Source organism: Helianthus annuus, chromosome 13, assembly GCF_002127325.2.
Source record: "Helianthus annuus cultivar XRQ/B chromosome 13, HanXRQr2.0-SUNRISE, whole genome shotgun sequence".
NCBI classification, from domain to species: Eukaryota; Viridiplantae; Streptophyta; class Magnoliopsida; order Asterales; family Asteraceae; genus Helianthus; species Helianthus annuus.
In genome coordinates this window covers 168,758,837-168,774,218 of record NC_035445.2, presented here as the reverse complement: position 1 = coordinate 168,774,218, position 15,382 = coordinate 168,758,837, and the positions used below count along the sequence as shown (strand labels likewise).

Below are 15,382 nucleotides of genomic sequence, written 5' to 3'. Positions count from 1 at the left end.
AAGTGCTTAAATCGTTAATTTTGTAATTTTATTTAAACATCCTATATAAAAGTCCATTGTTAGTTAACTTGTAGCTATGGTGTACAAAAAACTCGCGGCTCACAGCTCGCAGCTCGCTCAAAACTCGCGGCTCGCAGCTCGCTCGAAACTCGCTCGAAAAAAGTTAGAAAAAAGCTCGGCTCGAAATTGGCTCGGTTGTAAATGAGCCAGCTCGGCTCGGCTCGGTTTGTAAACGAGCCGAGCTCGAGCTTGGCCTGGCTCGGCTCGTGAGCTCGTGAGCCGGCTCGATAAGGTTTACATCCTTCATTTTTTGTCCCACATCGCTTAGAAGACAAAAATCAAGGGAGTGTCTCCCCTATAAAAGAAGGTAAAGACAATGTACAAAGTGAGTTAACTATTTATACTTGCATATTTAGCCATCTAGTTAAATTGCAATTATGGCCCTAAGTCTATGAAGAGATTCATTTTTTGGGTTTTTTAAGTAGTAAATTTTGTGGTTCATTGTTAGTTCGAGCTAGATCGAGCCGACCCAACTCGAATTTTAATCGAGTCGAGTTCGAGGCTTAAATCTTAGCTCGATTTGAAATTTGAGCTCGAGCTGGATCGACCTCGGCTCGGCTCGTCTACAGCCCTACTTGTAGCAATAATCAACGTGTATATACTCCTCCTATACCTGATACAATTTGGGCCTACATGGGCTGAAAACGGGAAATTAACTGGCCATTTGCCTATGATAGATAGTGGCAAAAGATCAAATACAAATAATCTTAACATACTAAACATACAAATTGAAGGAAAACCCAAAAAGACAAGGTGGCATTTTTGTAATTACCACCAACTATCAAAGTTACAACCAAAAATACCTAAAAAAACACAAATTTTTTTAAACATTTTTTATTAAAAAATCGCTACATTTCGTTAGCAAAAAAAAAAAAAAAAAAGAAAAAAAATTTTTTTTTTTTTTGGCTGCTACTAAAAGTAGCGATTTTTTAATAAAAAATGTTAAAAAAATAAAATAAAATAATTTGTGTGTTTTTTTTTATTTTTTTAGGTCTTTTGGGGGGTTTAGATTTTAGCATTTTAGCTTGGGTGGGGTGGGGGGGGGGGGTTAGGTTTTTTTTAGGTTTTGGGGGGTGGGGGGTGGGGGGGGTTAGGTTTTTTTAGGTTTTTGGGGGTGGGGGGGGGTAGGTTTTTTTTAGGTTTTTGGGGGGTGGGGGGTTTAGGTTTTTTTTGGGGGTGGGGGAGTGGTTAGTTTTTTTTAGGTATATTTGTAGGGTAACTTTGATAGTTATTGATAATTACAAAAATGCCATCTTGTCTTTTTGAGTTTTCCTTCAATTTGTATGTTTAGTATGTTAAGATTATTTGTATAAGAACTTTACCCGATAGATAGTTGTTGTTGAGCTCAAACCAGCAGCCCAAATGCAGTACATATTTTGAAAAACAATCACAGTGGGCCGGTTGCAATTGTTCTTCACATCAGGTGCGTGCGTTCGAACCACCACTTTTCCCCATAATCACGCTCCCAAAAAGTAATTTATGCCTCCGTTTTAGTTGCTGTTTTGATTTCAATCGTTGCCCCCTTTGTGGGTTTGTTTTTTATTGTAAATTTCTGCTATTTGTGACTAGTGTTTTCTTGTTCGTGTTTTTTTTTGCGGTTGATTTATGAAATAGAGGGTTTTTACGCAGATGTGAAATTGTGAATGTATGTTGCACTCTTGTATGTTTGTTGGTTTTGTTTTTGCTTGTTTTGGAAGGGATTTTAGCTATTTAGTTTGCATGCACACCAGGTGTTTGGTTTAATGACTCAATGAAAGACGCCTCTTTTTGTTACAATTTTTTAAATGACTTTGTTTTCAGTGTGTAACTATGTGGCGTTTTGGAGCGGATCTCAGGTTGGTAATTTGTTTAGAACATCTGATGATGGCTTTGGGTATTTTGTTCTATTCATATCTAAATCATAGATGTAATTGAACACTTGGTAAAATGAATGAAGAGACGAAAGAAAGTAACACCATTGGTTTCAATATGTTGGGAATAACTAAGGTTTTGTGAAATGAGTGTACACCAGTATATTTGATTTTAGTTTCATTCTGGCTCAATCCAGTCGAATGCCTTTGGACCATTTGCATTCCAACTGATATTCATGGAAAGAATCAGTTGTCCTTTTTCACCTTTTACTCCAATAACACTGCATCTTCCGTAGATATGTTTACCCTCTTTTAAGAGTACACTTTCATGTGATTGACACTACCGCATTAGAAAGAACTTTAGAAGATAGGGCATAATTTGTTAACTGTTGATTTTTAGTTAGTCCTTAGATAATCTGGAATTGGAAGTAAGAAACAAATCCACTTTTTTTTAACCATAACACTAAAAAAGTTGGTTAAGCTGGCTTCTTATTTGAGAACCCATATAAAGAAATTAGCAATTACTCGATAACAAATAGGCTTACATGTATATCTGAATAAATTAGAATATATCTTGGTCAAAACATTATCCCTTTGACCTGTTTTAACCAACCCGTTTCTGGCCTCCACTGGTGTATAGCCACTTTTTGTTTGTTTAACAAGTCTAATTCAGAAAAATTTTCAGTTGTGGGCTTTGGAGAACATGCATGCTTGCCATTTCACTCTGTCCAAGCTTTTATAAGTTAATATTTTTTTAGTTTATAATTTATGCATCATTTTGATAGACAATACATCCTTGCTGAACTGAGGGAGCATAAAAACTCTTATACTGACTTTGACTTTTTTTCAACTTGTTTTACTGCTTTCATGCTATTGGTTCAATCGACTTCAGTGTGTATGTAGTGTAGATTTTTAATAAAATCAGAAAATTGATCATGTGTATTCCTGAGCTTCTTTTGTAAACTAGATCGACATTCATGTCGTAGTATCCAGTAGATCTTTTTCATGTCTAAATTGGGGATGAGTACTAAATTAGGGTTCTTGAACCTAAAAGTCGAGGTTTTCCATTTAATTGATTCAAAGACAAAGAAGTTTGTAAATAACAGGTTATATGGATACCTAGACTCATATTTATTTATGTATAAATTTCGCATACACTTGAAAGAGTGACCCACTAACCCGTTTCTTTTTCAGGAAAGTTTATGAGCTTTTATTAACTAGTTATGTTATTTGTTCATAAAGTGGAAGTTTAGTTTGATGGCTGTGTATAGATTTGTATGTTGCATCATATGTACTATGCAGATTGCTATTGGAAATGGTCACTTAATCTGTTAATTTGACTATATCTTTGGGATTCATTTGGATCTTTTAGGCTGCTAATTGTCATGGGGTTAGTTTTCGACCCCCGTGTGGCGTCCCCAAGTCCCCGGGGACAAGCCAATCCATCCCGCTTCTTTGTGTGGGTCACTGGTTTCGTCTTGCCTTGGACTCATCAGGAGAGCGGCGCCAGCTCTCGACCAGTGGTGCGTTCGTCGTTTGCACGACTAGGCACGTACACCTCTTCATTGACACTGACTCCGTCCCCCGATAAAGTTCAAGCACAGCCCACAGCATTGCGACCTTCAAATATTTGGCCCGTGACATAATGCTCACTTTGAAAGTAGTTTAAAAAGTAGGTATGTTCTAATTTTTTATTTTCTACATCAGTTAGTTATTAGCTGTTATTCATACAAACCCTATAGGTTCTTTTATATCCATAATTTCATTTTATTAAATTAGATTACTTTTTACTATTTGTTTTATTAATATACAACACCTTAATTATTTTTGTGTCCTAGGTTACCTTTCTAATACTGCTATCTTTTACATGACCACTCACTCTCTGTTCAATTAGGTTAAACTGAGAGTTGTGTGTGTGTATAGGGATACCAATGGGAGTAACGGTCAAGTCATCAGTCAACATCGGATTGAAAACAGGGTACTCTGTTTTGGTCACCGTAGCAGCCGGTTTCGTCGGAATCCACATCAGCGCCGCCTTGAGATGCCGTGGTGACTACGTTTTAGGGTTAGACAATTTTAACAGTTATTACAATCCTACCCTCAAAAGGGCTCGTCAACATGTGTGGAAAAAAAGTGGGATTTTCATTGTGGAAGGGGACATAAAGGACACCGGTTTGCTGAACAAACTCTTTGAGGTAGTTCATTTTACTCATGTTATTTATTTAGCTGCTCAAGCTGGTGTTAGATATGCAATGAAGAAACCCAAAATCTTATACTCATAGTAATATTGCAGGTTTTATTATTGTTCTTGAAGTATGCAAAAATGCAAATCCACAGCCTGCAATTGTTTGGGTATCTTCTAGTTCTGTTTATGGGTTGAATACAGAAGATTTCGGAAAAAGATCGAACTGATCCTATACGCTGCAACGAAGAAAGCGGGTGAAGAAATCGCTCATACGTATAATCATATTTTTGGGTTGTCTTTGACGGGTTTGACGTTCTTTACGGTTTATGGACCATGGGGTAGACCCGATATGGCTTATTTTTCTTTACTAAAGATATCTTGAAACGACAATCGATTCCCATTTTTGAGTCTAGTAATCATGGGACAGTTGCGCGTGATGATGTTGTAAAGGGTTGTTTAGGTGCTTTACAGACTGTTGAAAAGAGTACAGGAAGTGGTGGGAAGAAAAAAAGGGGTGGCTGAGTTTAGGATTTTTGATTTAGGGAATACTTCGCCTGTGCCTGTTTCGGAGCTTGTTAGTATTTTGGAGAAGTTGTTGAAAGTGAAAGCGATAAGACGCGTGATGAAGTTGCCTAGAATTGGTGATGTCACGTTTACTCATGCGATTATTAGTTTGGCATAAAGGGAGTTTGGCGTTGAAGAAGTTTGTTAGATGGTACGAGAAGTATTATGGTTCAGGAAAGAAGAGTGATCACTGAGGCGCAATACAATACATTGATGCAAAAAGTTGTAAGCTTGTTCTTGAATTCTTGTTTCTTTTGATATATTCGCATGATTGATTTGTTACTCCTGCACTTTCCGAAAACAAATTATCTTATTTCCAACTATTGGTATATGATGTTGCATCAAGTAAGGAGGAAAGAGGGATCTCACACGATGAACAAGTTTCTGTGGTCCATCGGGGTCTTCTTTTGAGAACTGTGTGTTCTTGTTAACTCGCGCGAATGTAATTTAGTGTCTCAGTATTACTGTAGGATTCATGGCTAATAGACCAAATTTTATTTGGTTGGATTTGTATCATTTTTTGGTATTCAAAAATATAGAACACATTAGTTTAAGTGTTGTGATGTTTCTTGTTTAGTTTCTTGATTGAAGGTTGACTTGCTGTGTGTATGTGTTTTTTCCTTTTCTTTTTATTATTAATTTCTTGATATGAGTTTGGTTTTTGTGATCTCATGATACATTTTTACATTCAGCATGACTTTATGATTTCCTTTGTTTTGTTACCTCTTTACTAATCTTTCTTTTTATTGTAATTTGTCAACTGAAGTTGCTAGTATAAGGTTATCAAACAATCGTGTCGTAATAGTAGCTGTGCATTCTTGCCATCTAAATCGCAATCATCAGTTGTTACATAAATCTATTAACAACCTAGGGCAATAGTCGTGTAAACTTTACAGGTCATGTCTACTTTATTTATCCATTATTTATAAGATATTGCAACTGCATGAATACCTTCCGAGTTACTACCAAGAGAATTAGATCTTTCTAGGATACAATGTTGTTGGGAGATTAAATTTGTGTGCATCGCAATCAAGCTAGAACTTAGCTAATACCCTACATTCATTGTGAGTTAGTTTGCAGCGGGATATTAGTAAATCAATGTGTCAGGTATCACTGTTTCATCGTCAACTGATTCACAATATGCAAAACAATAAACAAGAGTAGAAGAACAATTGCTATAAGCACAAGGTATTAATCAAAATTGATTGTTTGAATACATCATGTAAAACTAGTTATAAATTAAAATTGAATTTACATATGGTTTTCTAGCTAATGCTCTAGCTATGAAGAGGGTGACATGCAAATTTTCTCTGAATTTGCACACATAAGTTCATGCACCGACTTCACACTCAACTGCTTGACGCATTAAACTATGGGGCCAAGTGATAATAATATCAATGCAAACTCGTGTATCTATATTCTTGTCGAGACGTACGAAATTGACAAGTGAGAATTATGTATAACATCCTCTCAACAGATTGTCTTCGTCAAATGATAGGTTAACACGTGGCATCTCTTCTTCATTAGCGAGACTTCATCAATCTTCACTAGAGGTAACTTTCTTTAGTGGTAAGTTCCCTTGATCTTCATCCAGATGGTAACTTGACAATTGACATCATAGGCTAGTTCCATAATCCTCATTAGTGGTAACTTACCATCAGAGGTAATCTCCATTAATTCTTCATCAATTATAAGTTCCTTGAATTTTTTTTTTTTGAACGGCAAATTTGGATCACTGACGGACCACTGGAGTATCATCGTGCCACCAGCGGAACCACCCGATCATATCCATCTCCACTAGGCATAATGCCTATACACCAATTCAGGAGGAAACCCAATAAATATGGGAAAACCCCCTTTGTGGGAATCGAACCCAAGACCTATTGGTCCCAAAGTCTTATCCCACCACCAAGATGCCTTGAAATTGACAGCCTAAAAAACAACGAATAAATATCAAGTTAAAAAAATCCAGCCGTTTTTACAACCAAGCGAAATTAATTAAAAATACTTAATTGGGGAAAACATTGACTTCAAAATCGGAGCTCTAGATGACGAAATTGGGTCCCTGAGAGTTGGGAAAACTCACCTATAGCATTTGTCCACGCGTGTGGCTTGTTGAGACATTTGTCAATTACTTATCCTCGTATAACTTCAAATTGTCTAGTTGCACCAAATACGAGTCTGCAGTCTGCTAGATCATGGATTAGCTCCGCATCCCTATCACTTAATAATAATAATAATTAATATTTTTATATAAATTTAGACAAAAAGTCCTTTGGATTGATCCAATCCGATCCATTTTGGACGACTCCAACAACTACTAGTAACCATGTTGATTAGTCAAAGTTTTAATTAAGTTAAAGAATGAGAAATTGCTGAATATTAGAGTTGCATACCACTGAGATGCAGGATAGAGTCGCGAGAGTTTTGTTCCAAGTTACATGAAGCTACTTATCATTTCTAGGCTTTCTTCACTCGCACTGTTTTCAAAATCTTTAACACCTGTGACTTAATTTGTTTCTCATGTTTGTTGCTTCTTCGATTTCTTATTGAACCTTATCTTGAATCTCAGGATGTTTGCAGAGCATGTAAATGAAGCAAATTATGGCAATAGATGTAGCCAGCCTCCTTTCCACCAATTATGAAGTATTTTGGATGTGTGTTGTTGATTTGCAGAATATCTTCTTTCTTCAACTGCAATTAAAAAACTTCAAGGGTCAAACAATACACTTTGATATTATTGGCCAAACCCATTGCTTTTCAAATTCAAGAATGTTACAGAAACAACTTTTTCCATTGAAGATGATGTGGATCCTGTTGCATTTCTGTACCAGCTATAAAAACTATTCTCAAAACATCATAGTAATCAATTTTGAAGTCAATTTTAATTTGTTTGTCCTCAAGAGTCAAACTGTACATTTAATGGTTGATGTGGTTATGTCTGGTGGGTTGGACTGAAAAATTTAACTCATAGATAACGAGTCAAACGGGCAGATCCACTATGGAGGGTAGGGCATATCCAGGGCCCATGATTTTTAGGAAATGATCTTGACTCGTTATCCAACCCGAACCCATAATTTTTATGGGACAAAAGTACAAGCTTACCAGAAATGATCTTGTCCATCATCAAGCACTTTGAACCTTTCCTTTAACTTAGCCTCTGGTCCGATATTTGACAATTTCTTAAGACCTTCACTTGAATATTGAATCCAACTGATTTTCATGAATAAATCCTGTGTTATATCATGAATACTAATAATCAAAACCAGTTTGTTATATTATGGGGTAGTCAAATGCTGTTGACTTAAAAGGAACTTACACTTATGTCATCGACACTTTGTCTGTTATTAGCTGATTCAGTAATTATATGCGCGAGTTTTACTGCACTTTACTCAAGATACTTTCCCTGAAAATTCACACCTTGAGACTTTTCTCTGTTCTTGAATTTGACCTGGTCAACTGTGAATGTTCCATCACCCAGAAGATCCTTTAGGATATGAACCTGCAAAAGTTTAGTTGTAATATATAAGTTATTCAGTTCTTCACAAACTTCATATCAAGTATTAATACAATTAATGAAATTAGCTATGTTTTCTTTATCATAACTACGCGGTAAACAAAATGCCTAAATTAATCAAACCAAATGCAGATCTAAACCCTAATTTGTATCTTCAACTTGTGAATCAGATTCAACTTTGTAAGGAGACTCGAAGTAACTTCAATCAAATTTCATTATCTATTACTATAACACTTCAATAATTCCACAAACCACACCAAAACCCTAACTAAAGTCAACTCACATCCATCGGATAAACTAGCAACCAAAAAACAAAATTAACCGTACAATGACACAAATCAACTGATTAACAGCTTAAAATCGCACCCTATCAACCTACAAAAGCAAGATCAACAAACAAAACAATAACAATAATAATAATAATAATAATAATAATAATAATAATAATAATAATAATAATAATAATAATAATAATAATAATAATAATTCATTGGCAAGTTTAATTAAGTCACCAAAGTCAAAATTAGTACACATTGTGAAATGAGTTCCAAACTCATGAAAACTGATTTCAACATATAAATTAATTTCATTATTAAAATTCAATTTTAGGTTTTGAGCAACAAATCCTATTATTCCATATAAAAATTATCAACATTCTTGTGCATTATGACTTGTTCCAACAAAAAAAAAACACGCAAAAGTACCTGCCGTCCATGTAGATGCAGGGGATGTCCGTCGGCTGTCATGAGTTTAGAAATCCGATAGGATATGAAGATGGTGGTACGATGTCGGTTTCCCCCAGTGATTGGGTATTCGCGGCAGGGAATCTCTTCTTGGTGACTACAGAGAAACAAGAAGAAGGTAAGGGTTATTTAATTTAAAACAAACGACTAGCAATAATTTCCACGTAACAAACAATTGCTATTTAATTAACAACTACCTTTCTTTCAATTAGTCTGTTATGTCGATCCAGGGGATATGAGAGATGAGTGGCCAGTAGTGGGAGCCTCTTCCTGAACACCTTTCTTTCAATTTTGGGCATCTAGAGATTCTCAAACTCAAAAGGGAAGGTAACAGCGTCTCTGGTAGATCGTTCACCTTTGGGCATGTTGGGGATCAGAAGATGTTTGTGCAGCGGAATTAGTGACTGAATTGAAATGCTCATGCATGATTGAACCAAATTGGATAGGCATTATTTGAAAAGGATGAATGATATAAGATGATATTAATGGACAATTCAAACGATAGTATGAATGTCTTGATAGCCGGACATATTGCCGGTAATACAATATATATATGCAGTGTTTTGGCGGTTGTTCTTGGCGGGTAACTGCCTCCGGCAGTTATTCGAATTCTTTTACCCGCTTATCATAGCCAATGCACGCACCTATCATCTAATAGTTTGAGTACTTATAATACATTAATATCCTACTTAGAAAATCCGAATAAGTACATAGTTAACATAACTAAGTTTAATAAATATATCTAACATAACCCCCCTTAAACTTGGTTATGTTTAACAGTTTTCTCCAACACGCTCCGGTTTGCTTCTTCGACTGCCCATCTAGCATAGTTGAAGTTAAATCGCTTCCTTTTCTTTCCTTGATTCCAATCAGCATCATCAACTCCAGCGAAGAGAGCAACTTGTCCTGAACCTGCAGATTGTGAGTAATCGTTATCTGCACTTCTTGCTTCTCTGTGAAAAGCCGTGGATGACCCTCCTTCTTCATGCACTACCTTCTTCTCCTGCACATTCCCTTGTATCGTTTTGTATTTATAATAGTATTCTAGGATGTCGAGATACATGGCATAAATGACCCTCATGTAGTCTCCATCTTCGTAATCAAATCCTAGATCTTTTGCAATTGCAGGCCACAAATTTTCCGTAGTGACTTCCTTGTATCCACCGTCGCTTGCCACTAGTATGTATAAACCTAACAGGTTTATTCTCTTCTTGTTTGGAGTAAATGGTGGAAGCGGTCTTGTGGTTAATCCCATAAAATCATACAGGAACCATTTGACCATTTCCTCAAATTTCATCTCCAACATGTGGTTGTATTTAAACACAAATTCTCGATCATCAAGCAAGTCCAGAAAGGATTTACAGTCAGCAAATTCATGGAATTCCATCTCTTTAACGATCATCACATTCCAGTCGAGTTCTTGTGCCGATAGATCCAGTTCTTCAAAATACGAATTCAAATACCTTTCTTTGAATTCATTATCATACATACTTTCTTCTATAATACCCTGTTTTTCTTTTAACCCCATTTCTTCTTCCTTTGTCAACCCACTCGCATCGTTCACGGAATTATCAACCGGAATAGAGAACATAGGATAAATTTTACAAGTATCACCATTTTTGTTAACAGTAAAACCTTGCATTGTTAATTGATCCATGCTCAAAACATTTCGGTCTAATTCCGGAGAATAGAAAACACTTTGAATTCTCATAGTTTCGTTTCCAGTTTTGATTTCAACCGATCCAACCCCACGTGTAAACAAGAAATTGTTTTCCCCGGGTTGTGTATCAACCCCGATAATATGTTTAATACGTTTGAATACGTTTAAATTTCCAGCCATATGGTGTTTAATAACAGAACTAACGTACCAAATATCGCTCCATAGCCCTCCTTCGGTACCGACTACAATCATCTCTTGATGATCACTACTATCTCTCCCTCGATTCTGTATTCCCATGTTCACCGCTTGCCGGATCAACTGAGTCGCTTCGTCAGTTTCCTTCTTGTTACACGCGTAGATTTGATGCCCTGGTTGATGGCAGTAGAAACATGTTTTCTCACGTTGAAATCGCTTGTTCTTATTCTTCATTTCATCCGTGCAGTGTTGACAAGGCAACACAGTGGATGATGATTTGATTTCAATCGTCTTCTTCCCCGGTTCTGCTCTGATACCACTATGTTGGGGATCAGAAGATGTTTGTGCAGCGGAATTAGTGACTGAATTGAAATGCTCATGCATGATTGAACCAAATTGGATAGGCATTATTTGAAAAGGATGAATGATATAAGATGATATTAATGGACAATTCAAACGATAGTATGAATGTCTTGATAGCCGGACATATTGCCGGTAATACAATATATATATGCAGTGTTTTGGCGGTTGTTCTTGGCGGGTAACTGCCTCCGGCAGTTATTCGAATTCTTTTACCCGCTTATCATAGCCAATGCACGCACCTATCATCTAATAGTTTGAGTACTTATAATACATTAATATCCTACTTAGAAAATCCGAATAAGTACATAGTTAACATAACTAAGTTTAATAAATATATCTAACAGGGCAATAGCTAATCCTGAGATGTTGAAGGGATGTGAGGTGTTGGAGTCCCGTTGAAACTGATTCCAGATTATCAAATCCAGATATGTATAGAGATGTAAGAGAAGAAGGGAAAAGGAGGGACAATTGACTGAAATTCCTCACATCAGGTTCATCATGTAAAGATAGGTAAACAAGGGAAGGTGGGAAATTCTGATAGCCCCATTCTGAGATGGGCTTTTTCAACCCCCCTGTTGTAAGCCTAACCAAATTGGGAGGCCAAAGCCCACGAGGAAAGGAAGCATCAATCATTGGACAACTGGAGATAGTCATATATTTTAACATGGTGAGTTTTGATAGCTGAAGGTCAGGAAATGACTCCAGATTTTCACAATCCCATATCATCCACCAGCTTAGATTTGGTAGCTGCAGGTCACCAAATGCCTTCATGTTTTTGCAACTTAAAATCTTCAGTTCTGTGAGATTTGGCAGATGGAGGTTAGGAAATGACTCTATGCTTTCACAAACTGCTATTTCCAACCTGGTGAGGTTTGATAGCTCAAGGTCAGAAAATGACCCTATGCTTTTACAACGTTCTATTTCCAGTTCTGTGAGATTTGATAGCTGATGAAGATCAGAAGATAACTCCATGTTTTTACATTCTCTTATTGTCAAAGAGGTGAGGGGAGTGGAGTTACTCAATTGATTTATTGATTTTAGATTTCCACAACGCCATATACTAAGTGACTTGAGATTCTGCCCTCCTCCACCTGTTGTTGTTGCTCTTGGGAAGGAGACATCTCTAACTGAACTACACCTAAAGATATCTAAACTCTCAATGCTATTTGGACAACACACACGCTCCATACTTTCACAGAACTTTATATCCAACTTCTTAAGAGATGATAAGAGGTCGCTCCCAGTGTTATCCTCATCCTCCTCTTTCTCTCCTAAACTCACCAAATTTTTACATCTAAAATCCTGCAATTCCTTTAAATTTACAAGAACTTTACCTGCCTCTGCATCTGATTCCCACAGGTATCTTATCTCATCACAATTTTGTATGCATAGCTCTTCAACCGCCCCAAGATTCACGATGACACCTCTCCATACCTCATCCGTAAGCCCTAAAATCGATCTAATTTCCAATTTAGTGGTTGATGAAGCTGCTTGAACCAGACTTCTCAGCACACTTTCACCACATCCCTCTATCTCCAAAACTCTTAGCGAAGGTAATGCTTCAAGTGAGACATCACTCAAATTGGGACATTTGATTATTTGAAGCTCTCGAAGGCGTGGAAACATTACTTCGCTATTGGTTGACCAAACCTCCCAACTAGACATATCTTCAAACCTTAGAATTTCAAGTGAAGGGAAGGTAACATCAGTACTCCTACTTAACTCCAAACTGATGACTTTAACATCATCCATTCCTTGAATCAACAACTTCTTAAGTGAAGGTAGCCGCCCAAGCAGCGGTAGAGATGTACATTTTCTACAACCCGTAGCGACACATGAACCAATTGATGAAAAGACGAATCCCCAACCCAATTTGGAAACTCTATTCCCTTATAATACTTAACCTCAAGCATTTTCAACTTATCACTATGGGGCTTTAACTCATTGAGAATCTCCTTCTCAAGTGTTTCCCTTCCTGAAACATCATCCCAGTTCAACTCTAACTTATTAATCCCTTTTAAAGATAACTTCGCCTCTCGTGCATGCATTGAGCTTTGCACTTTGTTCAACCCCTTGATGGAAATTTCCCCGTGCAGATCCTTTAATCCCTTAAGCTCGGTTAGTGCAAAGCCACTGTGTTCTTCAATGATAATTTTAGTGAGAGTTTGTTGGCTTTTCAACTCACCAATCCCCAAGGGCAACTTTTCCAGCCATGGAGTATCTCTGATGTCAAAATGCCTCAACTTTTTTAGCTTTGAAAAGCTTTTAGGCAACTTGGTCAAACTATTACATCCAAAAACTATCAATGTTTCTAAATTATAAAGATTACCAACATTGTCCGGCAACTCTTTGATATGAGTTTTAGATAGATTAAGATACCTCAGGTGCTTCAAACTACCAATGGAATTCGGTACCTCACTTATACTAAAACGACTCAAACTAAGAACCCTTAATAACGGTAACTCTGGAAGTAAGTCAACCAAAATCTTGCTGGATAAGTAGAAGTGGTCCCACCATTGATCCACCCCAACATATACCGGTAACAATGTTCTCAAACCTTTAGCTCTCTTGAAGGCCTCAAACTTGTGGTAAGCTACATATTCATCACGAATAAATGACATGTGGCGGTACTTTGCTAAATCTTCCGTCGCCATCCGATTGTCATCCCTTGAAAAGAACTCTCCGGCAACAAATGTGGCCAAATCATTCATCAGGTCATGCATCACAAATAACTGTTCCTCATTTGGTGATTGTTGAAAAAATGACCTTGACAACAACTCTTCAAAATATTCATAACCAAGGCGTTCTGGTGAGTTGGCTGCATTTGATTTGTACAAAAACCCTTCGGCCAGCCACAACAGGACTAACTCTTTTTTGTCAAACAAAAAGTCCTTAGGAAACAAGGAGCAATATGCAAACAACCGCTTCAAATTTGAAGAAAGTTCATGGTAGCTTAACATAAGGGCAGGAAAAATCGCCTTCCAATCTGCAGAAAGATCACCAACACTTTTTGAATCCCATATCTTACTATTCAACACCTCATCCCATTTTTCTTCATCTGTATGAGTTCTCAATAGCCTACCAATTGCCTTTAAAGCCAATGGCAACCGACCACACTTTTCCACAATACGCTTACCCTTTGGTCTGAGTGTTGGGTGTGAATCAAAGTTGTCTACGCCCAATGCATGTAAAGCAAATAGAGACAAAGCATCTTCAGATGACAAAGTCTCAAGATGGTCTAGATTATCAAAACCTAGCATCTTAAGCAATTGCTCCTTGCGAGATGTCATGATTACCTTACTTCCACGAGCCCCTGAATGAAATGGGAGCACTAGGGTTTCCCAATCGTTAAAGTTTTCATGCCACACATCATCTAGTACTAGTAGAAACCGTTTTTCCTTAAGTTTCTCTTTAAGAGCCACTTGAAGTTGATTTAGATCAGCAAATTCCTTGTTTTCGTCGGACACAGCTTGAAAGATGGTTTTGGTTATCTTAGAGATATCAAAATCATCAGAGACACAAACCCATGCGTGGAGTTCAAACCGACCCTTCACTTTTGTATCATTATACAACAGTCTAGCTAGAGTGGTCTTACCAACCCCACCCATACCGACTATGGGTAAGACGCTGAAGTTTTCCTTAGATGGCTCATCCTGCAACAGCTTGTTGAGCAATTTTTCTTTCTCATTTTCTCGTCCAATGACATCAGATTCTAGCAAGGAGGTTTCGTTTCCTCTGTTGTTATTTTTTGGCTTTTCATCTTTCACAATCAAACCTAGCCCAGCTTTTGCCTTATATAATTGTTGCAACCGGGTGGTAATACTATCTAACTTGGGAGACAACCTATGAGTTAGTGAGAAGTTTGTGCAGCAAGTTGGGATGAGCTTTCTTACCACACTGGTGCTTGCTTCTGATTCTGGGGTCAGCTCACGATGCATAGCTTCAGTAGCCACATCATCGAGCACGTCATCGATATCGTAAGCCAGATGTTGGAGACTATTGAGCCATAGTCTGACAGATTCATCAGTTATTTCCTTGTGAGAGGCATCATTAAGCAGAGCTTGGATCTGGGACAACGTGCTCCCCAATTGCTTGAGCTCTGAGTGGATATTCTGGGAACGAGCATATTTCTTGAAGGCTTCATCGGCTAGCTTCTCAAAAATGACATTGACGAGGGCAGCAGCAGCGGCTTCAGCCATTGTTAACAGACAGTGAAGAGGTAAGCTGGAAATTGGAATGAGAGTA

General features: G+C 37.4%; 2 protein-coding genes, 1 long non-coding RNA gene and 1 pseudogene across 4 annotated transcripts; 1 reads left to right on the top strand and 3 right to left on the bottom strand.

The window, feature by feature from the left end:
• The first annotated feature begins 4,211 nt into the window (after positions 1-4,211).
• On the top strand, positions 4,212-5,040 carry LOC110902254 (annotated as a pseudogene).
• Positions 5,041-5,822: 782 nt separating this feature from the next.
• LOC110900197 lies at positions 5,823-9,011 on the bottom strand. Of its 2 annotated transcripts, none has more exons than XR_004876596.1 (6): positions 8,881-9,011; positions 7,979-8,161; positions 7,765-7,892; positions 7,056-7,353; positions 6,746-6,882; positions 5,823-6,591 (listed from the first exon to the last, which is right to left on the bottom strand). It is a non-coding gene; the product is annotated as an uncharacterized LOC110900197 (long non-coding RNA). The 2 variants fall into 2 exon arrangements; XR_004876597.1 differs by having other exon boundaries at positions 6,746-6,876.
• A 2,173-nt stretch (positions 9,012-11,184) lies between these two features.
• On the bottom strand, positions 11,185-15,382 carry LOC110865943 (putative disease resistance RPP13-like protein 1). Its single transcript, XM_035981748.1, has one exon. The coding sequence runs from the start codon at positions 15,334-15,336 to the stop codon at positions 12,898-12,900; it is 2,439 nt and encodes an 812-aa protein (XP_035837641.1). The 5' UTR covers positions 15,337-15,382; the 3' UTR covers positions 11,185-12,897.
• On the bottom strand, positions 11,462-12,889 carry LOC110902255. Its single transcript, XM_022148960.1, has one exon. It carries the CDS (start codon positions 12,887-12,889, stop codon positions 11,462-11,464), a length of 1,428 nt encoding a protein of 475 aa, XP_022004652.1.

Bases quoted from the DNA above. Each gene is read 5' to 3' on its own strand.
- LOC110865943 (XM_035981748.1), bottom strand. From the start codon at position 15,336: ATGGCTGAAGCCGCTGCTGCTGCCCTCGTCAATGTCATTTTTGAGAAG.
- LOC110902255 (XM_022148960.1), bottom strand. From the start codon at position 12,889: ATGGATGATGTTAAAGTCATCAGTTTGGAGTTAAGTAGGAGTACTGAT.